The sequence below is a fragment of the Garra rufa genome, chromosome 23 (genome assembly GCF_049309525.1).
Source record: "Garra rufa chromosome 23, GarRuf1.0, whole genome shotgun sequence".
Taxonomy (NCBI): Eukaryota; Metazoa; Chordata; class Actinopteri; order Cypriniformes; family Cyprinidae; genus Garra; species Garra rufa.
In genome coordinates, this window is record NC_133383.1 from 46929 (window position 1) to 73568 (window position 26640).

Sequence of the window (26640 nt, forward strand, 5' to 3'; positions counted from 1 at the left end):
GACAAGACTTCATCTCTAGGTTTGAGTCAGTGATTCGATTCCGGAACGCTTCTAAAGGTTTTCACCCGGAGCGCTATAGAGGTGACACAGCAGTCTGTGCACATGTTTGTGTCGGTAAGTACTGCATGTTTAGCAGAATCGCGACTGCTCAGCGAATGCCTTATTTATTTTATCACATGCCATTTATGTTGTCGACCATGTCTAGACTCTTTAGTTCATCTCATACATATGTATATGCTAACATAGTTGTCTTTACTTCTATTTTTTTGAGAAATCCATTTCAAGTGTATATTTGCAGTTTTGACGGAGTGATGAAATGTTAAATCTTAGTTGCATTTTGTAATTTAGTTTGACAGAGACGATGTCTTTTAATTTTAATGCATAACATCCACTTTTCCCCTTCTCTAGCACTCCTACTTTTATATGTTGGGAGATTTCCCCCATAACAAACGTTTAATAAATATATTTAATATTTCTGTCAGCAACCTTAGCTCGAATGAATAAAAACAATGTTTGTAATTGAGTCCACTTCAAAATGGAACAAAAAGTGTTAAAACACAAAGATAAATTATAAATGAAGATATGCTCCAGTGATGTGGCAGGATCTTCCTCAGTATTTCAGTATTTCAGTATTGTATATCAGAACAGAACAGCACTGTTTCCCAGAGTCATCAAACGGTACAGTCAAAGTTATTTTCATGTGATTCAAGATTAGTACATAATCTGAAATCTGACAAAATAAGCTTTTAGGATAGGACCGAGATACAACTATTTGAAAATCTGGAATCTGAGGATGCATAAAAATCAAAATACTTTTAAAGTTGTTTAAATGTTGTTCTTAGAAATGCATTTTACCAGTCCAAATTAAGTTCTGATATATTTACAGTAGGAAATTTACTAAATATCTTCATGGAATATGATCTTCACTTAATATCCTAATGATTTTTGGCATAAAAGGCAAATGGATTATTTTTAACCAATCAAAGTATTGTTGGCTATTACTACAAATATACCTGAGCTACTTAATACTGGTTTTGTGGTGCAGGTTCACATATAGTAATGTTTGGGATCAGGAATAAATTAAAGCAATAAGTGAAGCCGTGGTTTACAATGAATATATGGCTGTTATAAATTCCCTGTAAACCACGGCTTCACAGGGCTTATTGCTTTTATAAAACGGTTATTTCACCAAAGAAAATGGAGCAAATAAATTGTAATTCCATTAATAAAAACATGATTCTTCCTGCAAACAATGCTGAGCATCTCACAGACAATGGTGTGTGTTTGTAGAGTAATGTACAACAGCTTCCAAAGCAGCTCAACAGAACGGATCAGAATCAAGGACCAGAAATATAATGATATTTAAATGATCTCTCCTCCACAGAGATGCCAAATAAAGGCAGAAGCGTGAAGCGGCGTGACGGACAGGAGGAAGAGGAGGAGGTGGTGCCGGTCAAGCAGATGAAGGTGGTGAACAGCTCTGCTCCTCTGCGCTTCGACTCGCCGCATGATTTCTTCCAGAGTCTGATGGATCCGGTCGGGCTGGACGAGTTCTTCCAGCACTATTGGGAGCAGAAGCCGTTAGTCCTGCACCGCTCCGATCCGGATCTGGCCTCTTATTACGGCTCTCTGTTCCAGCTGTCCGACCTGAAGCAGCTCTGCGCTCGCGGCCTGCGGTACGCCACCGACCTCAACGTCTGCCGCTGCGTGGACGGCAAGAAGAAAGTGCTGAATAAAGCAGGCAAAGTGAAGTTCAGCCAGTTGAAGAAGGACTTGGAGGAGAGGAAAGGCACCATACAGCTGCACCAGCCGCAGAGGTTTAAGGTCAGACGGACAAAGAGGACGAGCGAGACGCTGCATTTGTCAGGGAGCTGACGTGATCTTCATGTGTTCACAGGACGAGCTGTGGCGCATTCAGGAGCGGCTGGAGAGTTTCTTCGGCTCGCTGGTCGGATCCAACGTCTACATCACTCCTCAGGCCTCGCAGGGACTACCACCGCACTACGATGATGTGGAGGTCTGTGTCCTCAGACCTATGTCCTAGTGTTACTTCACCATCACTACTTCATCACTACTTCACTATCACTATTTCACTACTTCACCATCACTACTTCACTATCACTACTTCACCATCACTACTTCACCATCACTACTTCACCACTACTTCACTATCACCATTTCACTACTTCACCATCACTACTTCACCACTTCACCATCACTACTTCACCATCACTACTTCACTATCACCATTTCACTACTTCACCATCACTACTTCACTATCACTACTTCACCACTTCACCATCACTACTTCACCATCACTACTTCACTATCACCATTTCACTACTTCACCATCACTACTTCACTATCACTACTTCACCATCACTACTTCACCACTTCACCATCACTACTTCACCATCACTACTTCACTATCACCATTTCACTACTTCACCATCACTACTTCACCATCACTACTTCACTATCACCATTTCACTACTTCACCATCACTACTTCACCATCACTACTTCACCACTTCACCATCACTACTTCACCATCACTACTTCACCACTACTTCACTATCACTATTTCACTACTTCACCATCACTACTTCACCACTTCACCATCACTACTTCACCATCACTACTTCACTATCACTACTTCACCATCACTACTTCACCACTTCACCATCACTACTTCACCATCACTACTTCACTATCACCATTTCACTACTTCACCATCACTACTTCACCATCACTACTTCACTATCACCATTTCACTACTTCACCATCACTACTTCACCATCACTACTTCACCACTTCACCATCACTACTTCACCATCACTACTTCACCACTACTTCACTATCACTATTTCACTACTTCACCATCACTACTTCACCACTTCACCATCACTACTTCACCATCACTACTTCACCACTACTTCACTATCACTATTTCACTACTTCACCATCACTACTTCACTATCACTATTTCACTACTTCACCATCACTACTTCACTATCACTATTTCACTACTTCACCATCACTACTTCATTCACTACTTCACCATCACTACTTCACTATCACTATTTCACTAATTCACCATCACTACTTCACTAGTTCACTACTTCATTCACTACTTCACCACCACTTCACCATCACTACTTCATTCACTACTTCACCATCACTACTTCATTCACTACTTCACCATCACTACTTCACCATCACTATTTCACTACATCACCATCACTACTTCATTCACTACTTCACCATCACTACTTCATTCACTACTTCACCATCACTACTTCATCACTACTTCACTAGTTCACTACTTCACCATCACTACTTCACCACTTCACCATCACTACTTCACTATCACTATTTCACTACTTCACCACTACTTCACCATCACTATTTCACTAATTCACTACTTCACCATCACTATTTCACTAATTCACTACTTTGCCATCACTACTTCACCAGTTCACTACTTCACTAGTTCACTACTTCACCAGTTCACTACTTCACTAGTTCACTACTTCACTAGTTCACTACTTCACCATCACTACTTCACTAGTTCAGTACTTCACCATCACTACTTCACTAGTTCACTACTTCACCATCACTACTTCACCACTTCACCATCACTACTTCACCACTTCACCATCACTACTTCATCACTACTTCACCATCACTACTTCACCACTTCACCATCACTACTTCACCACTTCACCATCACTACTTCATCACTACTTCACTAGTTCACTACTTCACCATCACTACTTCATCACTACTTCACTAGTTCACTACTTCACCACTTCACCATCACTACTTCACTAGTTCACTACTTCACCATCACTACTTCACCATCACTACTACACCATCACTACTACACCACTTCACCATCACTACTTCACCATCACTACTACACCATCACTACTTCACCACTTCACCATCACTACTTCACTAGTTCACCACTTCACCATCACTACTTCACTAGTTCACTACTACACCATCACTACTACACCATCACTACTACACCATCACTACTTCACCATCACTACTACACCATCACTACTACTACACCATCACTACTTCACCATCACTACTTCACCACTTCACCATCACTACTTCACTAGTTCACTACTACACCATCACTACTTCACCATCACTACTACACCATCACTACTTCACCACTTCATCACTACTTCACTAGTTCACTACTACACCATCACTACTACACCATCACTACTACACCATCACTACTACACCATCACTACTTCACCATCACTACTACACCATCACTACTTCACCATCACTACTACACCATCACTACTACACCATCACTACTTCACCACTTCACCATCACTACTTCACTAGTTCACTACTACACCATCACTACTTCACCAACATCAAGTGTTTTGATGTTGAATCTAACAGATGGTGATATTCCAATGAAATGACAGAAGTGTTAAGATGATGTTGTGGCGTCAGTGGTCTAAAACATTAATGTGGGGGTCACGTGACCCATCTCACCCTCCAGTGCGGCGTCTGTCATCTCGACTGACTTTCGTATGTTTTGCTGGCGTCTGTTCAGGTTCTGATCCTTCAGCTGGAGGGACAAAAACACTGGAGGCTTTACCAGCCCACCGTTCCTCTGGCCCGCGAGTACAGCCTGGAGCCTGAGGACCGCATCGGGCCCCCGACACACGACTTCATCCTGCAGGTCTGTGACTGAAACAGAGACCAGATGTAGAGACGGTGAATGTATCCTGAATACATGAATCTGCTGCTGTTGTTCTAGCCTGGAGACCTGCTGTATTTCCCCAGAGGAACCATCCATCAGGCGGACACACCGGCCGGGGTAGAGCACTCCACTCACCTCACGCTCAGCACCTATCAGAACACGTACGTGTCTGCGCTCAAAGAACACCATCAATTCCCAGCCAAATTACACTCAAACACATTGTACATTTCTTGACTAGTATTTCTGACAACTTGAAAGTAAATGATGTGAAATGTTTGTGTTTCAGGTCATGGGGCGACTTCATGCTGGACGTGATTCCCGGCTGCGTGTTCGACCGCATGAGCCGAGACCGTGAGATGCGATCCGGACTGCCTCGTAACCTCCTAACGGTGCGCACCGCTCTTCACCATCAGCACACGAACATGGACTGGGGCTTTATCATGTGTGTGTTTTCTTGTCCCTAAGGCTCCCAGTCTGGGTCCTGACATTAATAAGCGGATGTGTGCGTTTCTGCGCCGCCTGGCCGACGGTCTGGAGCGAGACGATCACGAGCTGCGCTCCACTGCTATGAAACGAGACTTCATCTCCCACAGACTGCCACCGTACCTGCTGGACCAGGCCCAACTCGAACCCGGTGAGTCTCACGGTCCTGCTGTGGGGTGTTTGACCTACTGCTGACGTCTGCAACCAATGATTGTGTTTGTCTTCCAGCTGGGAAACCTCCGTCGCTAGAGGACACTGTGTGTATCCGCTTTAAAGAGCATCTTCTTCTAACGGTGGAGCCCAGTCAAGACCGCACTGTAAGAATCTTACACACCTTTGTATATCTATACATGTGTGTGACCCTGGAGCACAAAACCAGCATTAAGTATCACGGGTATATTTTTAGCAAAGGCTAAATTTATGGCCAAATATATGGGTCAAAATTACATTTTTTTTCTTTTATGCCAAAAAGTATTAGGATATTAAAGGGGTCATATGATGCGGTTCCTTGTTTGAGGTATTCGGCCAATCACAATGCACCGGATAGCTGGCCAATCAGAGAACACCTCGGTTTCCATCAACATTGAGTTTTGTAAAAATTGAAGAGTTCAGAGAGGAGCAACAATAATGTACAGTATGTGGAAAATAAAGTTTTTTGAACCTCAAACTGCAGAAACGGCATTATTTTGTGTTTTTGCTGTAATGCACTTTTTATCTTATAACCCCTTTAAGTAAAGATCATGTAAAGATATTTTGTAAATTTCCTACCGTAAATATATCAAAACTTAATTAGTGATTAGTAATATGCATTGCTAAGAACTTCATTTGGACAACTTTAAAGGGGTCATATGATGTTGCTAAAAAGAGCATGGTGTTGTGTATTTGTTGTAATGCAATGTGTTTCTGCAGTTTCAGGTTCAAAAAAACATTATTTTCCACATACTGTACATTATTGTTGCTCCTCTCTGCTCTGCGTTTCTGAAACGCTTCAATTTTTACAAAATTCATGGTTGATGGAAGGCAAAGTGTTCTCTGATTGGCCAGCTATCTGGTGCGTTGTGATTGGCCGAGTAACTCAAGCGTGTGAAGGAAATGTTACGCTCCTCATATGCAATTTCACGGCGCGACGAGACACAAACAATAAAACCCATTATAAACGAGCCATTTGTTGCATCCAGTGGGGACATAACTACTGATTATAATGACTCATACTGGCTTTTTACGTGTCGTGCCGCTCCGCATGAACATAACACCATGTCTGCATTTGTGATCGTAGAACAAGAAACAAGTGCTGCTCAACACTGGCGTTTGAATAGTCAGTACTGAGTTCTTTAAATGTGAAAATGTACTTACAGGCTGCGAGTCAGACGCATCAGACTGTTCTTCAACATTGGAACTGCCCCACTTTATAGCCTTAACCCTTTGTGTTCAGCTGGCATTGTAAGCTGCTCTCGTCTTCCATTAAATGTGCATCATTTGTGTTTTACTGTTTTCCGCTTTCAGGTGACGTATAAATCTCAATTTAAAAAAAATTGACCCTCATGATTGGTTTTGTGGTCCAGGGTCACAAATAAGCTTTTCATTGATATATGGTTTTTGGATATATTTACAGTAGGAAAATGACAAAATATCTTCACGGAACATGATCTTTAATTAATAACCTAATGATTTTTGGCATATAAAATAATGTTTTTTGTTTTAATATACTTTAAAATAGAATTTATTCCTGTGATCAAAGCTGAATTTTCATCAGCTGTTACTCCAGTCTTCAGTGTCACATGATCTTTCAGAAATCATTCTAATATACTGATTTATTATTAGGATTATCAACGTGTTGCCCAATATTATTCTGTGTTTGTAATCGTTTGAGCGTTAGTTCACACACATTTATCAAGATCTGTGTCCGTCTCTCTGATCAGGACGAGGCCACAGAGCTGGTTGTGTTTGTGTTGCATTCTTTAAAGAACAAGAGAGAAACGCACATGATGGGAACATCTGATGAGGATGAGGAAGAGGAAGAGGAAGAAGAGGTCGTCTCGCAGGTCGGTCAGGCCTCATTTCTCAGACTAACAGTGGTCTCGGTTATCCGGTGCTGTGGTTCTCACGCTGAGCTTCTTGGGTTTCAGGGTCTGCGTTTCCCGTGGTCTCATCTGGCCGCTCTGAAGCAGCTGCTGTGTGGCGATCGCGTCTCGGCTGCGCAGCTGCAGCTCCGGCAGGATGAAGATAAAGCGGGGCTGCTGCTGGGTCTGTGGAGCGAAGGACTGCTGCAGGTCTGCCAGACGCCTTGAACATCAGCAGATCGTCATCATCATCATCATCACGGCGTCCGTCTCATAAATGCTGACTAACTGTAGCTTAATGATGAATAAAGCAACACCAAGTGTCATCATCCAAGCCCTGTGTCAAATATTGTGCAACAAAATCAAACACGTGTAATGCATTTTACAGTTTACATTTATTCTTTTAAAAAGGCTGCTCGTGAGCGTCGCTGTACACATGACATATACATTAGTGTTCCTGAAGGACTCCAGTGAAATGACTGAACGCTACAGCCGGAGCCGACCCAAGAGGAGTCTAAAAGGGCGAATCCGGCAGGACTTCACCTGAACATCCGCAGAACACACGTCAGGTTCTGCTAGTGCAAATGTGCTTCACGGGATAAAAACAAACACGCAGAGCCTCGTCCCTCCGCGTTCACAGTGCTGTTTAAAACAGGAGCAGACGTCAGTTCCAGGAGAACAGCCTAGGCCCAGATATTGTCTTGTAGATGAGTCCTGATCTCAGCTTCAGTCTCCATCACAGCACATCTACATCCCAGCTCTGAGCGGCGACGCCGGCGTGAAGCTCTCTCAGGATCAGATGATCTCGGTCAGCGCCGCATCCACCTGAGAGACACGAGACGTTCACTTCTGACAAAGAGACACTTCAGGCTAGAGGTGTGTGATTTATATCAGCTACAATAATCTCCTGATTGTTTTCAGAGCATGTGATCGCTGCAATTCTTACAGATTTCTGCTCATTCGAAATCGGATACCATTACATTTGTTTTAATGCATTATTGACAGAGCGATTGCGTGTGAATAAGTGCTGTACCTGTTTAAATCATGCTTTCACCTGGAAATATTCAGTATCTAGAAGGAACTAACTAATTCCTAGTGAACTATAATTTAGCGCTCATGTCTATTGCTGTCATCATAGCCTTCACATTCTTTCTGATTTGAGTGATCCACCTCCATCAAGCTAAATATGTTTAACATGTAAATTCCTGCTTAATATGCAGTTATATTACGGACCGTTGGCGTGAATTGTACTCATGGTGGAGCGAGTGAAAACCACTACGCTCCGCTCCTCCCTCCATTCAAAATCGCTCAAATTAATTACATTTCTGCTCTGATTTAAAACTTTTAAAGGCCTTCATTTGAGTAAGGGTGGGTTCAGACACCGGCCCTGGAGAAAGCACTGAATAAAGGTGATGCACTGCACCGGGACACTGATGGAGAAACAACATCCTCGTACCTTTGAGGTCCAGCGCCAGGCGGCGGTTTAAATGAGAGCAGATGTTTCCGTCCTCATTGAGACTCCAGCGCTGGTTGACGCGTCCATGCTCTTCCCATAATGCCACTGGAGCTCCGGCACAGGCCTTGGCCCCGATCACAGACAGACAGCCCCTCTGCGCCTGTAGAAACACACAGCGGATCACGGCTGAACGACAGCATTCATGCTCCTGGACGGATCTGACATCCAACATCTCTATCTGTGTCTATGGTCTTCAACTGATGAACTGTAAAAAGTTCCTGAACTGAAGCGGCACTGATCAGACTTGAGCTGAATAATGACACCAGTGTCTTCACAGCAGCAGAATCTGTTCATCACTGAAGATGCTGTAAGAGTGACTCGACAAACTATGAAAACTATGACAACAACGTGAAATAATGACATCTAGAAACGGGCTTTAATGTTTCCCTACAAATACAGTGACTTGCGAAATTGTGAAAGTATTCATACCCCTTCATTTTTTCACATTTTGTTATGTTGCTGCCTTATGTTAAACTACTTTAAATGACTTTTCCCACATCAATCTACACTCCCTACTCCATAATGGCAAAGCAAAAAAATTGGTTTGTAACATTTGTGCAAATTTATTAGAAATAAAAAACTGAAAAGATCCCGTTGCATAAGTATTCACCCCCTTTTCTGGGACACTGGACATGTATCTCAGGAGCATCATATTGCTTCTAGATGTTCCTACACTTGGAGTGGAGTTAAACTGTGGCAAATTCATTTGAATGAGTCTGATTTAGAAAGACACACACCTCTCAGAAAAGGTCTAACAGCTGAAAATGCAGATCAGAGCAAAAACCAAGATAACTGCCTGTAGAGCTCAGTGACAGACTTGCGTTAAGGCGATGATCTAGAGAAGAGTTCAGAAACAAATCTGCTGCATTGAAGGTTGACAGAAGCATTCTCCATAATGGAAGACGATTGGAACAACTAGGACTCTAGAAAATGTCCAAGCTGACAGAGATGGAGAGGTGAAAAGGTGAGGCAAAGAATGGCAGATAATTGCCAAATGCAGATGTGCAAAGATGCTCACATCAGACCCAAAAACACTTGAGGCTGTAAAGCTGCTTCAACTATGGACTGAGTTAAGGGTATGAATACTTATGCAACGGAATCTTTTCAGTTCTTTATTTTTAATAAATTTGCACAAATGTTAAAAACATATTTTTGTCTTTGCCATTATGGAGTAGGGAGTGTAGATTGATGTGGGAAAAAAGTAATTTAAAGTAGTTGAACATAAGGCAGCAGCATAACAACATGTGAAAAAAATGAAGGGGTATGAATAATTTCGCAAGGCACTGTATCTGAGGAGAACCTAAAGTTCAGCTCATGTTTGGGTTTATGATTTAATAATGTTACACAGAAGCGTGTGTTTTTTTTTTAATTGGACATCATCCAAATCCTCTGGACAGATGTGGACTGTGTTCTCTTCACTGACCGTGTTCTTCAGGAGGCCGTCGGTGAATATCCAGCGCTGCGTGATCAGCGATCGATCGGCGGGACTCAGGAAGATTTTGGCCGGAAAGGATCCGTCTGAAACTCTCTCGCCGGTCAGAACTGAACCCAGAGCGCGGCTCCGCAGACGGACGTATGCTTTGGGCTGAGGACAAAGACAGGAACATACGTTTGACTCAAGAATGGGCCGCTTGACAGAAAGACATTAGAATCCTCTTTTATCTGCTTGTTGTTTGCCAATTTAATGTAAGATCTCATTTAGGACTAAAGCTATCAACACATCTCATCTAAACTACAGATAGCAAAGGAATCACAGAAGCTTGACAAAAACAGGGTTCGTACAGATTCCAGGACTTTAAGCACTACTTGATTTTCAAGAACTTCAAACAGAGATCTCACTTATCAAACAATGTCTTCCATTACAAATAAAAAAAGAGAGAAATACATCAATAAAAATATACTAAAAAAAGGGCAAAAATAAAGCAAATGCAAAATATTACTACTGAAGTATTACAAAGTTAACTACTGTTTTACTGTAGTAAAATCATGGTTAATTAGTGTATACTTTTTAAGTTTTGCTTTTAAAACTGTACTGTCTTATTGGTTTGATATGTACTTTAAAAAAAAAAAAAAGCGAAAAGAAAAAAATAAATAAATCGCTTCTAAACCCTGATCTGAAACAAATGATTCTCGATCCACCATCATTTAAGACCAGGACTGGAGCGCTGATCAATAAATCATTATATCTGAATCATTCTATTTGCTAAATGATTTACAAAAAACACTCCAATCTGAATCTAATTATTCACGATCTGTGATCTGATTGGAGCACTTCGAAACAGTGACGCGACGGTTTAACTGATTTGGAGTTTTAAAAAGGTCCATTTCACCCATCACTATGTGCTTTTAATAACCGTTAGAAGTGATTCAGAAATGAATAGTGAAGTGGGAAGTGAATCACTTGAAACCAATGATCGAGTCACGAGTTTGAATCAGTCTTCAGTCTTCAGCCATGTTTACACAACACTGTCAGTACTAGAACTGGCTTAGCTTGATGCTTTCTGACATTGACTGAAATGAGCGAAAAAGATATGATTTTTTTTTTTTTAAATTGTGTGAATTTTTTAGCTTATTCACAAAATTAAACACTTATTTCTTAGATACATTATCTTTCAATAATTCAAGCCCTTTTCAAGTACCTCTTCAGGAATATGGCCATTTTCAAGGGTTTTCCAGGCCTTAAATGTCAAAAAGGCAAATTCAAGTACTTCAAGCCACAGGTCTAATAACCTTAAAGGTACAGGACAGTCCGCCCAAAACTGAGAATTCTGTCATCATTTACTCACCCTTCAGAGTTTCTTTCTTCTGCTGAAACACAAAAGAAGATATTTTGAAGAATGTTGGCATCCAAACAGTTGCAGCAGCCTTTGACTTTCATAGTATGAAAACTAAAAACTACGGACCAGCAACTGTACGTTTCCCAACATTCTTCAAAATATCATCTTAGAAGAAATAAACTCATACAGGTTTACATTTATTAATAACCCAAGATGAAGAGCAGTGATGTTTGATTGGTGGAAAAACTTCTGTGATATAAAACCTATAAATCTTATTCGCCACGTAAAAGGTGCCATAGAATGCATTGAAACAGTATTTTAAATTGTTCTCTGATATCTACATAGAAGGTACATAGAAAATCTCCAGAAACGGTTTTACAGCTCCATTTACAACCCTAGGATCTGCCCCTAGAATGAAATGCTCTTATTGCCTTATTTGGAAGCTTCATGAATAATAATGAGGAGCTCTGCTCTGATTGGCTGTCTCACAGAGCGGCTCATCTCAATGGCTCACACATGGAGGAAATATATATTTATATTTACGGAGCTCTAGCTGATTTTAATATGTGGTTTGTTGAATCTGTTGTTTTAAATCCGTGACATTTTCCTCTCACTATTGTGATCAGATGTGCTCTGTGTAACGTTATACTGCAGCCACACAAGTTCAGATGCTTTAGTGATGCTCAGGATCTGTAAATCATTGGCCATCATCAGCAGCAGTCATCTCTGTTTATGTGGATAGTCAAATCTTATGTACTGCAATATAACAGGCTAACCCTAGCATTAAGCTAACCGTGTCCCTTCAGTGGCTAGCCTTATTTTACTGATGTACTGACGTTACTGATGATCGGATGTAAATGTTGGGGGCGTAACTATTAACGATCGGGACTATTGCGTAACAGTCGTGTTATGCTAGGATTAGCCTATTTTTCGGTGGTCTTTTGCAAACACCAGATTTATATAAGAAGGAGGAAATGGTGGTGTTTGAGACTCATGTCATGTCCATGTACTGAACTCTTATTATTCAACTATACCACGGTAAACAGTTTTCCATTCTATGGCAGCTTTAAAACGTCTGTTTGTGCAGAGCTTAAATTACACACTGATTTTAGCATCAAATGTTCATTTCACAGCAGCTGCTTGGATCATAGACAGGACAGGAATCCAGGAATGTGAGAAAAATTCCAGATTTCTATAATAAACTTCTGAATTTACTGGGAAACTATGAGGCGCTTGTGTTGATTGAACAAATCACTGGAGTGACTCAATGAATCTCATGTTTACATTACATTTACACTTTGATTACGATGAGAGTGGGTTTGTTCTCTGCCGTCGATTGGCCGATGCGTTCGCGCCTGTGATTGGTTACAATGCTAATTTTTGAATGAACTGAAGACTGACCTGTTTGAGAGGCTTCATCGACCCGATCGTATCCCAGCCGCAGTGTTCCGTCCAAACCGGATATCCTCCCGACTTCAGCAGCGTCTGACGGCCCCTAAAGCGAGCGTATTGGTACGCCACCCACCTGTGAGACGACAACCGCGTGTTCATCACGACTCTCGGGATGGTTACTCAGGAACAGGAGTGATAATAAGGTCTTACAGGCCGCTGTGGACGCTCACAGACTGGATGAAGAAGTGGCTCAGGTTCTCTGCTTCTGAACACAAGGTTTCCTCAAGGCCCTCAAAACCGCTGAGAGAGAAGAGACTCACAGACGGCTCTGTGAAACTCTGAACGACAAAGACACACTAACTCAGGGTTTTAGGAAGGCAAATCGAAGACTTTTTAAGAGCAAGTCAATAAAATGGAAGGGAACACGATACATCAATAAGATCTCTAAATATAAATGTCTTCTGTTAGTAGCACTTCAACGTTAGAATTACTTTTTGATGCATTTTACAAAAATGTTTAAATATCTCTGCTCCAAACACTAGAATATGGAAACAAGTTCTACTGTAGCTTCTGATCACACTACAAGAAAAATAATGTCCATCTGTATTTTTGTCCTGTTTCCCAGTGTTTCAAGATTTATTTATTGGAGATGGAAAAAATCTTCAGATATGAAGTCGTGTTTTATAAAAAAACTGATAAAAATTGAGTGAATTCCTAATTAAAACAAAAGCAAATATCAACCAGTGGGCTCAGAAAAATCTACTTCTTTTTCCAAACAAGGGAATGTAGGACGGAGGAGTCAAAGTAATTTCCATATTTCCAAAACGACATTTTATACGCACTGCTATGCAGATTGATCATAAACACAGTTTCAAAGTTTTCTAACACAATGTCTAATATCTACCACTGTTAGAATGCAAATTGTTTTAATAAAAGCATATTGATAGCGACTCCGTTATGCATGAATATTAGAATGTTTGTGGGAAGGGGAAAACGCACACAATGAATGGCGACTGTAGAAAGCAAAACCCAATCCTGGACATTTTGGGCGAATCCTGGGCTGGATGCATTTTTTAAGTCCAAATTAAAGAGGACATGTCCAGGAAAAAGAGGACGTATGGTCACCCTTAATTCAAAGGGAAAACAAGTTTTCGCTGCCCACTGACAGATATTTGTTCTTGTTTTAATCATAAACTTCTTTTTGATCAGCTCCTCAGACAACAAGATTTCAGTTCTTCATTTGACATCTTGATTTGTACTGGAAAACAGAAATACTGAAGAGATTCATGTTTCCACAGTTCATGCTACATTTAAAGGGGTCATATGAAAGACGATTTCATGTTTTCCTTCGTCTTCGGAGTGTAACAAGCTATTCGTGCAGTATGTAAATCCATGGGGTTTCTGTTGGTTTTGATAGTCTGGTTTACGAAAACCGTAAGCTGGATAAGTCTAAAAGGTAAAACAACTCGAGTCAGACCACTATGAAGATCTGGGCTGAGTTTGGTGGTTATAGCTTTAAAAGACTAGAAGGAGATACACTTAAAAATTTCGTTTGTCTTAGAAGAAAAAGAAGAAGATTAAATAGGAGCTTTTTCAAGCCAACTTAATAATAAGCTCAAGTAGTAGATCAGTAGGGTTTGCTTTCTAAAGCCAACCTAATAATGTGTTTTTTGAACCTCAAACCGCATAAACACTGCATTACACCAAATACACAAAATGATGTTCTATTTATCAAATGACCCCTTTAATCTCATGACTTTATGAACCTAGGACCTCTTTGTGGTAAGGTGTGAACTAAGTCTTTGTAGAACCCACTTAAGAAACCCTGTGTACTGATGTCACTAGATGAATGATTGTGTCTTGTCTCCTGAAATACCGCGGTGGACGTTCGTTCTCATCGACTCACGTATGGAATGGGCTTTAAAGACTTGATGGCTGTTGATGCGCAGCCACAGGAAGTGAGATCAGGGTAATGCCCCTCCCCCAGGATATACTGGTTACCAGAGTAACGCTCCTCATCGAACAGCAGCCAACTACGAGCGAGAGAGAGAGAGAGAGAGAGAGAGAGAGAGAGAGAGAGTGAGAGAGAGATCTGGGCTTCAGTGTTGCCAGATTGAGCGGGTTTGGCGGGGTTGAATTTGATCGTGTAGGTGGACAATATTTGGGCTGGTCTGGGGACAGTTTTGGCATTTTTTAAACATCTAAATTGTATAGGATTAGATCAACAAACTATAATACTGTATTAGATTTCTATTCAAACTGAAAGCAAAATTATGGGCTATTCGCTGCCGTTCTCAAAGCATAACGCAAAAGTGTGACATTTCATTCACTCACGCTCTTCACTGAAGCTCTAAAATTGGCCGCACTAAACCCGGCAGTCAGGGTTGCCAGGTTTTCACAATAAAACTCACCCAACTGCTACTCAAAACTAGCCCAATCGCATTAAAATTGGGAGGAAAAGTTTTTTTGGCAGAGTTTCGCTGGTAAAATTAGCACTCCAGGGTCTAAGTATTACATTATTGGGGTCACTTCAACCCGCGGACATGAAAAATAACCTGCGGCAATAGTGTTAAACGAGCCCAATTTCGTGGGAAACCTGCGGACTTGGCAAGACTGCATATACATAGCTAGCAACCGGCCAAAATAAAAGCTTGCTAATTTTATGTTTAAAAATAACGAAAATGCTAATTTAAAAAAGTAAATATGATCATTTTATATTTAAGTTCACTATAAAAAAAAATTTTCTTTAATACTTTATCATTTTATTTAAAAAAAAAAAGATTGGTATATCCTTGGCTGGACTTGATTAGTCCTGTTCTACAAAAGCCTTCCTCTAGTTCTGTGTGAAGTTAAAGTGCAATACGAAGGTAAATGTATTATAGTTGAGGTGTATTTCTTCATTGTTGGATTATGGTACAGTATGTGTCAATGAACGAGTAAGTTGCTTTTTCCTATCACTATCGGGCACTCTTTCATTTAAATCGACTTATTCTGACCGTTTACACTGAAAATGAGGCATGTGTTTTTTAGAGAGTATCGGTTAATATTTATTTTACCATAGTAAAAGTACATTTCTGGCTGAAGTAAACTTTTCATTTCAGTTTTTAATATTCATTTAAAATTAGACAAAACTGCTATTATTTAAATCTCCAAATTGTTATTTATCAGTTTAGATAGCTTATTAATTCTTGGCAAACCAGCAGAAGACAACTCCAGTGGCGCAGATGGGGAACGCTGTAACACTGTGTGACAATATGCCCCGCTGTTATTAAACTATGCTATTCCAGGACATTAGCGATGCAATTTACACTATTGACTTCTAAGGATTTTAACAGGTGAATAAAGGCTGACAATCAATGTTTAATGTTCAGGAGTTATTATTTCAAGTAATGTAAAGTATTTTGGCTGGTTTATGTGTGTGGTGTTCTATGAGAGCTGTGTGTGTTTTTCTGAATGTCTAAATGTGTTTCATCTATTTGTCCACATTGTTTTTTGAACTACTGTACAGCTGTGTGTTGAGATCAGGGTCATTTCAAGCATGGTTGCCATGTGTTTATTGTCAAACTCCAAAATTAGATTATTTTTATTTAAAAAAAAACATCATTACTTTATTTGAAAAAGTTAACTCATGTATTTTACTGACAAAATATTTTAGTTAGTTGTGTATACTTTTTTCATTGGATCAGATAACATTTGAAGCTGTCATATGGTCGTGTTACAACGTGCCCCTCAGATGTTACAATGTACCCCACCTACGGGGCATGTTGTCACATTTCACTTCCTTTCTTTTGAGGTAAATAACGAAAAACGTATACACTGTAAATATGAAACAAAGCGATATATTTGTACTAGACAAGTGTGAAAATAATGTGGATAAAAATTGTACCTCAAGTGGATTTACATAAACCGCGAAATTCAAAAAGATTCAAGAAATTCGAAAAATTCAAAAATCCATCCAATCTGGCAACACTGCTGGTCTGAAGGTGTGATTTATAGCTACAGGGTTACAGCGTGTGGACGCTCACCTTCCCCGGATCACCCGCAACGACTCGACGCTTGGAGCGCCACAGTCGGGAACGTCGCTGTCAAACTCTCGGCTCTCGCCGCTGTAGTGCGTCCGGCTGTAGACTCGCAGCTGCGCTCAAAGAGACACACATTAGCGGCACACGCAGGGACTCCACGTTTGTATGTTAGCGGCACGTGAAACGCAAACATACCGAAAACTTTGGTTCCACCATCCGACAGACGTCCTGTGGAGAAAATAAGATGCGTCAATGAAAGTATGTGATGAACTGAAACACAAACTTGATCAGTTGATGATACTCACCCTGTGAATGGGTCGCAGCGAGCGCACCGATCCCCGTCTGTCGCCCCAGTCCAGCGGCTCCGGATAACAGCCTTTCTCTAGAACATACTGCTGTCCTGTGAAACACCTCTCGCTGTAGGCAACCCACCTGAAACACACCAAACTCGTTCATACCTAATGCTTTAATAACGGCTCTAACTTCCTGGAGAACCAGAGCCCTGTGAAGCTTCAACCCTAGTTAAAGGAGAAGTTGACCTCCAGAACATTGACAGATAATGTACTCACCCCCTTGTCATCCAAGATGTTCATGTCTTTCTTTAATCATAAAGAAATTAGTTTTCTTGAGGAAAACATTTCAGGAGTGTTCTCCATATAGTGGACTTCTATGGTGCCCTGAGTTTGAACTTCCAAAATGCAGTTTCAATGCAGCTTCAAAGGACTCTAAACGATCCCAGCCGAGGAAGAAGAGTCTTATCTAGTGAAACGATTGGTTATTTTCTAAAGCAATTTATGATTGATGTACTTTTTAACCTCAAATGCTGGTCTTGTGGAGCTCTGTGATGTGACCTCTGTGTACTCCAGTTCAACACATCTAGTGTATGTCGGAAAACTCGAAAACTTAAACGAATTGTCGCTGCAGAAGTACAAAGTGAATGTGCGAAGAAGGTTAAATGTCTTTTACAAAAAAAGGTCAAAAAGCGATGTAGTTGGAATAGAAAGTGAGACAGGAGTTTTTCGACATATCCTAACTGCCTTGAACCAGAGAACTAGACCAGATGAGCATTTGTGGTTAAAAAGTGTATAAGTATTAATTTCTTTAAGAAAATGATGGATCGTTTTGCTAGAAAAGACCATTCTCCCTTGGCTGCATTTTGGAAGTTCAAACTCAGGGCACCATAGAAGTCCACTATATGGAGAACACTCCCAAAATGTTTGCCTCAAAAAACTATTTCTTTATGACTAAAGACAGACATGAACATTTGGATGACAAGGGGGTGAGTACATTATCTGTAAATGTTTGTTCTGGAAGTGAACTTCTCCTTTAAACACACCTGATCCAGATTCTCAAGTGTTTCAGGCTTACTCTAACACTACATGATAGTTGTGTTGAAGCAGGTTGGAACTAACCTCTCCAGGAACTGAGTTTCTGCTCTAACTCACAGATTAAGTTCAGACCACAGTTATAAACAAGGGCTTTCACATCGAGTAGTTTCAGGAACCAGCCACCTGCTCACTCCCCTGGGAAATACATTTTGCCTAAAGACTGTTTTCCTGGTTGATGGAGGATGGAGAAAGGCCAGGACTTCAGCATCGGTCCGTCTGTTTGTGGAGTAGGTATATCTAAACTGTGTGTTCACACGGCTATATAACACAACTCAACTTGACTTCACAACTTCCTCTAACTCAACTCGTTCCCAGCTGCTGCGGTGCAAACAAACCAAGAGGTGTGTACTTCTGCCAATAGTCACAGGTGTGAAAGCCCATATTGATAACTGTACTGCGCTGCAAAGGCAAAGTGCAGTAACTACACATTTGGTCAAAATTAAGTTAAGTCTTAAAATGGCCTTTGTGGCACCTGTTTTGTCTTGTGGTAAAGTCTCCTGGTTCAATTTTGTCCCATTTCAGAGAAACCAGAGTTTCAACATGTTTGACTATCTGGCGTAAAAACTTTAAAGGTTTTTTTCTCAGTTTCAGTGTTGGCGTAGTTACTGCACTTTGCCTTTGGAGGGCAGTATAATGATTACTAGTTTTATTAATCACTTGACTCAAAGAGAATAGTAAAGTCTACATTACAACAATAACAAACTATAATGTTTTCATAGATCACTTTAACTGGAAAAGAACAGTGCAGTCCACAGCAGAATGTTACCAATGACTATATTGTTGGAATCGCTTTTAGGGTTTTGATGAACGATAAAAACACTGACAGCCAATCAGAATCCACTCCACTGCAATGAGCTTGACACGTGTCCTAACTGCCACACGATAAAAGGTATCTTTTCCATTTTAAGGGTTTTGTCCTGAGTGGCCACGATGGCGACACGAGAAATTGCTATTTTAGAAACGGTTTCTATTTCTGCAATGCTGCAGCTGGAACCTCATCACAGGGTACGACGGGGCTAAAGGAACACCCTAAGAAAGAAATGTGCTTGTCACTTTGCCCAAAGTGTATGATTGCAGAAAAATATATACGTTTGTATTGAACATTTATGGAGCAACAGATTTTGTGTGAAAATAAATCATAGAAGTGGTTTGTATGAGGTGGCAATGGGTTAAAGACACACCGCATTGATACAAACACTTTAGCTAAAATAATGTTTGTTTTTTTATTTCTGGACTTGTTTAAAACAATCACTTCAGCAAAGTTTGTTCTATTTTCTGCTTATTTTGATGAAAGAATTAACTTTGGTTCAATAACTGTCATTAAAATATGTTAAAATAAAGAAACAAATTAACATTTAAAATGTAAAGATTCTGAAAGCATTAAAGGAGATCCAATAATAATTTACTATAGATTTACAGTAGTAACAACTAATGATGTTTTGTTATATATGATATGATTAATAGCATTATTTAAATATGATGGTTTCATTCTAAACAGGGTGATTATCTCTAAGATGGACACCCAACATAATATATGATATTTACCATCTGAATCTAACAATGTCAAAAAATAGAAAAGTCAGCCTTTTATTAATGATCATGTTAATTATTGTGCCTCTAGCCCCAACAGCAGGGGCGCTTTTTACCCCAAATATCATACTTTTACATATTTTTTTGTTATTTAAAAACTGTTGCTTTATCTTAAACAAAACTAAAAATCATTAAGAAGACCTTTGTCTCAAGATATATTCAAGAATTTTAGTGATTCTAATTGGCTACTTAAATCTACAACACTTTAAAACATCAAATATTAGATCAAGTAAGCACAGAATCGGCTTTGTGCTGCTGTCCGTGATCGAGTCAAACATCAGCCAAAATGGCACCTCTATCTTAAAAAGCGGATGTTTTGGAAAGTGCTCCGGCATATTTTTCTGGCATCTAGTGGTTTTGAGGAAAATACTATCAAAGGCGCCTTTAGCTCCGTCATACCCTACAAACCATAGCAATTACAATCTCAGGTACCAATTATGTGCTTTATTCAATGTTAAAAGTGTCTAATGCGAGTTTGAATATCATATTGTGTGACATTTATAGCCATACTGAAAACAACAACAACAGAGTTTACATCAGATCTTGAAAATACATGTAAGCAAACATACAGTGCCTTGCAAAAGTATTCATACCCCTTCATTTTTTTCACATTTTGTTTTATTATTATTATTATTTCCTTTAAAACTTAAATTTATTAGAAATAAAAAACTGAAAAGATCCCGTTGCATAAATATTCATACCCTTCGCTGGGACACTGGAAATGTATCTCAGGAGCATCATATTGCTTCTAGATGTTCCTACACTTGGAGTGGAGTTAAACTGTGGCAAATTCATCTGAATGAGTCTGATTTAGAAAGACACACACCTCTCAGAAAAGGTCTAACAGCTGAAAATGCAGATCAGAGCAAAAACCAAGATAACTGCCTGTAGAGCTCAGTGACAGACTTGTGTTAAGGCGATGATCTAGAGAAGAGTTCAGAAACAAATCTGCTGCATTGAAGGTTGACAGAAGCATTCTCCATAATGGAAGACGACTGGAACAACTAGGACTCTAGAAAATGTCCAAGCTGACAGAGATGGAGAGGTGAAAAGGTGAGGCAAAGAATGGCAGATAATTGCCAAATGCAGATGTGCAAAGATGCTCACATCAGACCCAAAAACACTTGAGGCTGTAAAGCTGCTTCAACTATGGACTGAGTTAAGGGGATGAATACTTATGCAATCTACTTATCTCAGTGTTTTACTTTTAATAAATTTGTCAAATTTGCAAATCTGGTTTTGTGCTTTATCATTATTATGGTGTATGGAGTGTAAACTGATGTGGGGAAAAACTAATTTAAAGCAGTTTAACATAATGCTGCAACAAAACGTGAAAAAATGAAGGGGTATGAATACTTTTGCAAGGCACTGTATGTGTTAAAAACTCAATACGAACCAACAAGTGTTTTCCATGACAAAGATGGTATCCGTCACTCAGTACTATATTAAAAAAATAAAATATTAAAAACGTAATATTTATAAATTAGATTCTAAACTCGGTTGCGTGTAGTAAGGAGACGGTGAGCGTTTAAAGCGACAGGCGAGGAAACTGCAGTTGTCTTCTAATGAACAGAATGTGATGTGCTGCGGTGAACACTAATAATCCTGGTGTGAACAAGCCTTTACTGGCTGTGATTTGTATCACGTGGATGAAATGTGTCCTCACGCTCCGCTCTTCACGTAGATGCCGTCGGTCTCCTGCAGATCGGGGATCTCCTGATGAACGTGGATTTCCTCATCAGACATCTTCAGACTCACTGCCGGCTCCAGGAAATCCTGTGGGAAAGACAGACGTTTGTGTTACAGCAAACCACAACGAACTGCTACGATCATTCTGTCATTTACTGATTCCTTTCTCATTTGCATCTTCTCATTTTCAGTTATAAAATACACAAGCATGATCTTGAGCAACAGTGCTGTGCTGTTTAATAACGCACCAGTATGTTTAGCTGCATAAAAACACAAGTTTGCACAAGCACAGACAGGCCTGATGAAGACACTGCCGCAGAACAGACCGATAACAGGATATCTGCATCATGACACTGCCAGCGATTCTGCCGTCAAACACTGAGGTTCAGAGCGACAGACAGAGGACAGACCAGACCAGCGGAGCATGACACTCAAGCAGAGCAGAGACTCACGGTCTGAACGCAGCGCAGCGACTGAATCCACAGCTCCGAGCCGCCGAACACAGCCCTACAGTCGGCATATTCACCCTCCTCCAGCACACACTGATGACCTCTGAACTCTCCACTGGAGAACGCCACCCATCTGAAACACACACCAGCGGTTCAAGAGTAGACAAATCTTAATTTTTTGGTAGAAAACGATAGATCGTTATACCAGATAAAACCCTTCTTCCTCAGGACAGATGGAGGTGGCTGTGTATCGAAGGTAAAACATTATATAAATACTGATGTCCTAATTTTCGTGTCTTAGGACATCAGTGTATCGTCACGAGCCGCAGGGTGTAATTTGGATTCGTCTGTGTATGTTTTAAAGGTTTGGTGCCCATCCACTGCCATTATATGACTGACAGACTGCAGTGGTTTGAGTTAAAAATCTTGGTTTGTGTTCTGCTAAAGAAACAAAGTCACCTGCATCTCGGATGCCCTGAGGGTCAGCAGATAAACATCACATTTTCATTTTTGGGTCAACTATCCCTTTAAGAAAGAAAGACATGAACATCTTGGATGACAAGGGGGTGAGTACATTATCTGTACATTTTTGTTCTGGAAGTGACCTTCTCCTTTAAGAGAGCAAACTGAGCACATCTGTAAATGTGTGGCTTGATCGCTGGTCTCTAGGTCTGTGGCAAAGACACGCACATCCCACCCGTGACGCGCAGAGATGAAGCGGCGTCCGTCAGATGGGGCTCGTGATCCAGCAGCTCCCTGAACTGACCCTGGAACTGCGTCTTCTGGAACACCTTCACCTACACAAGAGACACAGCGATCACATCCACTGATCCGAGAACAGCTCTGAACATCAGCCTCCGTCTGTCTGTCCGTCTCACCTTTGGGTCCATGGGTCTCGTCACCCGCGGCCCGCCCTGCGGCACAAACACAGCCGACGTTAGTTTGAAAACATGAAACGCTCAGATCAGATCAAACCGGAACGAGCGCCGCCTACGTACCATTCGTAACGGCCGGAGACTCCTGACGCAGGACAGAGGGGTGTTCTGGAGCACCGGCGTGACTCTGCCGTCCGACTCCAGAACCGCGGATCTGCCGCTGAATCCAGGCCCATCGTAAACCAACCAGCTGCACACACATTTAGAGAACAAAGTGAACCACTGCCAGCACAACAATAGCTGTTTTAACATCTTGTTGAAGAGAGAGAAAGGTCCAAATCAATCCAAACGGTTGGTGATCAACACATTAAAGGATAAGTTCACTTCCACAATAAAAAAATCCTGATCATTTACTCACTCCCATGTGATCCAACATGTTCACGTCTGTCTTTATTCAGCTGCAAAGAAATAAAGTTTTCAAGGAAAACATCCCAGGATTTTTCTCCATATAGTGGCAAAGAAAGTTAAATGCCCTTTACAAAAAAGGTAAAACGATGTCGGACGATTGGAAAGTTGAAGAAAAAGAGACTTTTTACCCCAAGTACACTGATGAAGAACTAACCTTTCCAACACGATCACGTGATGCACATTGCAGAACTAGAGCAAGCAGAGCATTTGTGGTTAAAAATGTAGAAATATGAAAATGAGCGATCATTTCGCTAGATTCCTCGGCTGTGTTCGTTTAAATTGCAACTTGGACCTTCAAATCATCAGCCACCATTGAAGTCCACTATATGGAGAAAATCCTAAAACGTTTTCCTCAGAAAATTGAATTTCTTTGCAACTGAAGAAAGAAAGACATGAGCATATTGAATGACAAGGGGTGAGTACATTATCAGACAATTTCCATTCTGGAAGTGAACTTATCCTTTAAGAAAAAAATAATAAATCCAAGTCAACAAACTCAAAACACATCATTTTTGACCGCTTTAGTCCAGGAGGCTGTTTCAGAAGAGCGGAGATTCCAAAACCTGGCTTGAAATAACCTAACAAATGGGGACTAAAGCGATTTCATAAATGACAGTTTAAGTTCACGCAATCTCGCTGATTTGATCCAGGTTCAGAGAGTCAAGATAATGCCAGCCCTTAATGTCGATCACGGATCAATGGATCCACCGTGGCAAAGAGCGAATATAGTTTATATATATATATAGTTTTCCCCAGTGCATAACAGACACGCCACTGTTATATTCTTCATCTGTAAATGTTAGAAAGTCATGCAATTTACTCTATTTGTCTGTCAGGAGAGGGTGAGTTTTGAGTTAAATATATATTTTGCTCAAACATTCATTTTAACCCTACCTGTAAGTGTATTTGTAACTACAAATGTAAGATGACTAACATAGCCCTTATTACCAGCCCAAATGAGTTCATGTCAATTCCTCTTACCAGTTAAAATGTAGTCTGTTTTCTATTATTTATTGTCATTTTAATTCAAGTGATTTTAACTTTTAATTTAGTGTTTTCAATGCTTTAAAGAGCAATTTTAGATTGTAATGTTTAATGGCCTTCTAATAACCATAAAGGTACAGCTTTTATACAATTTAAGAGAAAGGCTGTACGGCTAGAAACTGCTGATCAACTGAATGAGCAAGAAGCAACTATGATAAAAAAAAAATTCATATTTCGTAAAAAAAAAAAAAGCAATTAAATTTTGGGCACAATACATTAAATAGAGTCAGTTGTAGCGGTTGTTTCATTTGATTTATTTAAGTTGGATTTTCTGAATACTTTTATTTGTGGGCTGATAATAAAGTCAAATAAAAGTATGTGAGAGAGTCAGTGGTAATATCGATTGGTCAGTTGTTATGGTAACTTTGCTTTCTGAAACCAAATCAAGTGACAATAAGTCAGACTAACTGAAATAAGCCTGGCTTATTTGGTGAACCTGTTTAATGAACAGCCCCCAGGTCAGTTGTCTGAGACCAAAGATCCTGTTTCCAGACTCAAATAGACTGCTGTCTGGTGTAAAGTCTGGCCTCTCCTACCATCCGGCGCTGACACAGAGCTCAGAGAGGAGCACAGGGCCGTCCCGCTCCGTCAGGTCTGTGGCAGAATACAGACGAACGGTCTGAGAGGAGCTGGGATACAGATGGATCTCTGGAACACTGTCGTCCTGCACACAAAACCACAAGATGCTGAAGAAAACACCGGCATGAACTCCATCACAGCTCATGAACACAGAGAGAACACGGATCCTGATGACCGACTGAGCCAGCGGCAGCATGAGAAGTACATGAAACATGGAGATAAACAGAGTGGCCTGGAGAGGGGAGATATCCAAAACTCATCAACTAGTCACTGGGGTTCCTCAGGGATCAGTTCTTGGACCTCTCCTCTTCTCCATATACACTACATCTCTGGGCCCCATCATACAGGCACAAGGTAAAAGGGTGTTTTATTACACTACTATTGAGAATTTTTAACCAAAGTATATTAGAGACTCTTCATTAAGACCCTTAAGAATCATATGAACTTGTGGAAAATGGGCATCCGATGACCCCTTTAAACGAAGCCTTTTTCAACCCCTCCTGGGCTGCTGGACCAATTCACACAAGATGAGGCAAATATATACCAACAAGACAAATAAATAGCTGAAAATATGTCTGTTCATGAGGAGATTTAGCACTGCCAATCAAAAGTTTAGGATTGGTAGAATTTTTATTTGATCAAAAACACAGAAAACAAAACTGTAATATTGTGAAATATTATTTCAATTTAAAATAACAGTTTTCTATGTGAATATATTTTAAAATGTAATTTATTTCTGTGATCAAAGCTGAATTTTCTGCATCATGTCTCCAGTCTTCAGTGTCACATGATCCTTCAGAAATCATTCTAATATACTGATTTATTTATTATCAATGTCGGAAACAGTTGCTGCTTAATATTTTTTTGGAACCTTTAATACTTTTGTTTTAGAATTCTTTGATCAATAAGGTTAATAACAGCGTTTATTTAAACTAGAAAGGTTTTCTAACAATATACACTACTGTTCAAAAGTTTGCGGTCAGTCAATTTTTATTCTTTCTTTTTTTTATAGATATTAATTTTTTATTCACCAAGGATGTGTTAAATTAATAAAAAAGTGCTAGCATAGATTTCCATTGTTGGAAAAGATTTATATTTTGAATAAATGTTGTTCTTTTTAACTTGTTATTCAAAGAATCCCAAAAAAAGAATTACAATTTCCTAAAAAATATTAATCAGCACAACTGTTTCCAACATTGATAATCCTAATAATAAATCAGTATATTAGAATGATTTCTGAAGGATCATGACACTGAAGACTGGAGTAACAGCGGATGAAAATTCAGATTTGCATCACAGGAATAAATTATACTTCAAAGTATATTAAAATAAAACTCATTATTTTATATTGTAATAACATTTTGCAATATTACTGTTTTTTCAGTATTGTTTGATCAAATAAATGCAGCCTTGATGAGCATAAGAGACTAAAAAATACAAGTCTTACTGATCCCAAACTTTTGAGGGGTAGTGTACATTCAATTCGACTAGTTGTGTGTCCATTTTTTAGAGAATCCGCCACAAGGTGGTGCAATAAGCTATTAATTTGCATTTACTGAAGTCTGTTG

At 40.0% G+C, this 26640-nt stretch overlaps 2 protein-coding genes across 2 annotated transcripts in view; one reads left to right on the plus strand and one right to left on the minus strand.

The window, feature by feature from the left end:
- Nucleotides 1-1257: 1257 nt before the first annotated feature.
- On the plus strand, nucleotides 1258-7617 carry riox2 (ribosomal oxygenase 2). Its single transcript, XM_073829129.1, has 9 exons — nucleotides 1258-1824; nucleotides 1898-2017; nucleotides 4591-4719; nucleotides 4798-4901; nucleotides 5027-5129; nucleotides 5206-5374; nucleotides 5452-5540; nucleotides 7143-7265; nucleotides 7350-7617. Exons 1-9 carry the CDS (start codon nucleotides 1387-1389, stop codon nucleotides 7509-7511), a joined length of 1437 nt encoding a protein of 478 aa, XP_073685230.1. The 5' UTR covers nucleotides 1258-1386; the 3' UTR covers nucleotides 7512-7617.
- A 42-nt stretch (nucleotides 7618-7659) lies between these two features.
- The window catches only part of LOC141299800 (uncharacterized), a 35354-nt gene continuing 16373 nt past the window's right edge, over nucleotides 7660-26640 (minus strand). The window contains exons 6-20 of the mRNA XM_073830171.1: nucleotides 25030-25304; nucleotides 23105-23231; nucleotides 22985-23020; nucleotides 22797-22903; nucleotides 22110-22239; nucleotides 21635-21744; nucleotides 17296-17422; nucleotides 17186-17218; nucleotides 16994-17103; nucleotides 14875-15001; nucleotides 13179-13306; nucleotides 12978-13101; nucleotides 10223-10384; nucleotides 8740-8899; nucleotides 7660-8108 (exon numbers count right to left, since the gene is read on the minus strand). Of these exons, the coding sequence (XP_073686272.1) occupies nucleotides 8020-8108; nucleotides 8740-8899; nucleotides 10223-10384; nucleotides 12978-13101; nucleotides 13179-13306; nucleotides 14875-15001; nucleotides 16994-17103; nucleotides 17186-17218; nucleotides 17296-17422; nucleotides 21635-21744; nucleotides 22110-22239; nucleotides 22797-22903; nucleotides 22985-23020; nucleotides 23105-23231; nucleotides 25030-25304 (1845 nt within the window). The 3' untranslated portion in view covers nucleotides 7660-8019. The remainder of the gene's footprint in view (nucleotides 8109-8739; nucleotides 8900-10222; nucleotides 10385-12977; nucleotides 13102-13178; nucleotides 13307-14874; nucleotides 15002-16993; nucleotides 17104-17185; nucleotides 17219-17295; nucleotides 17423-21634; nucleotides 21745-22109; nucleotides 22240-22796; nucleotides 22904-22984; nucleotides 23021-23104; nucleotides 23232-25029; nucleotides 25305-26640) is intronic.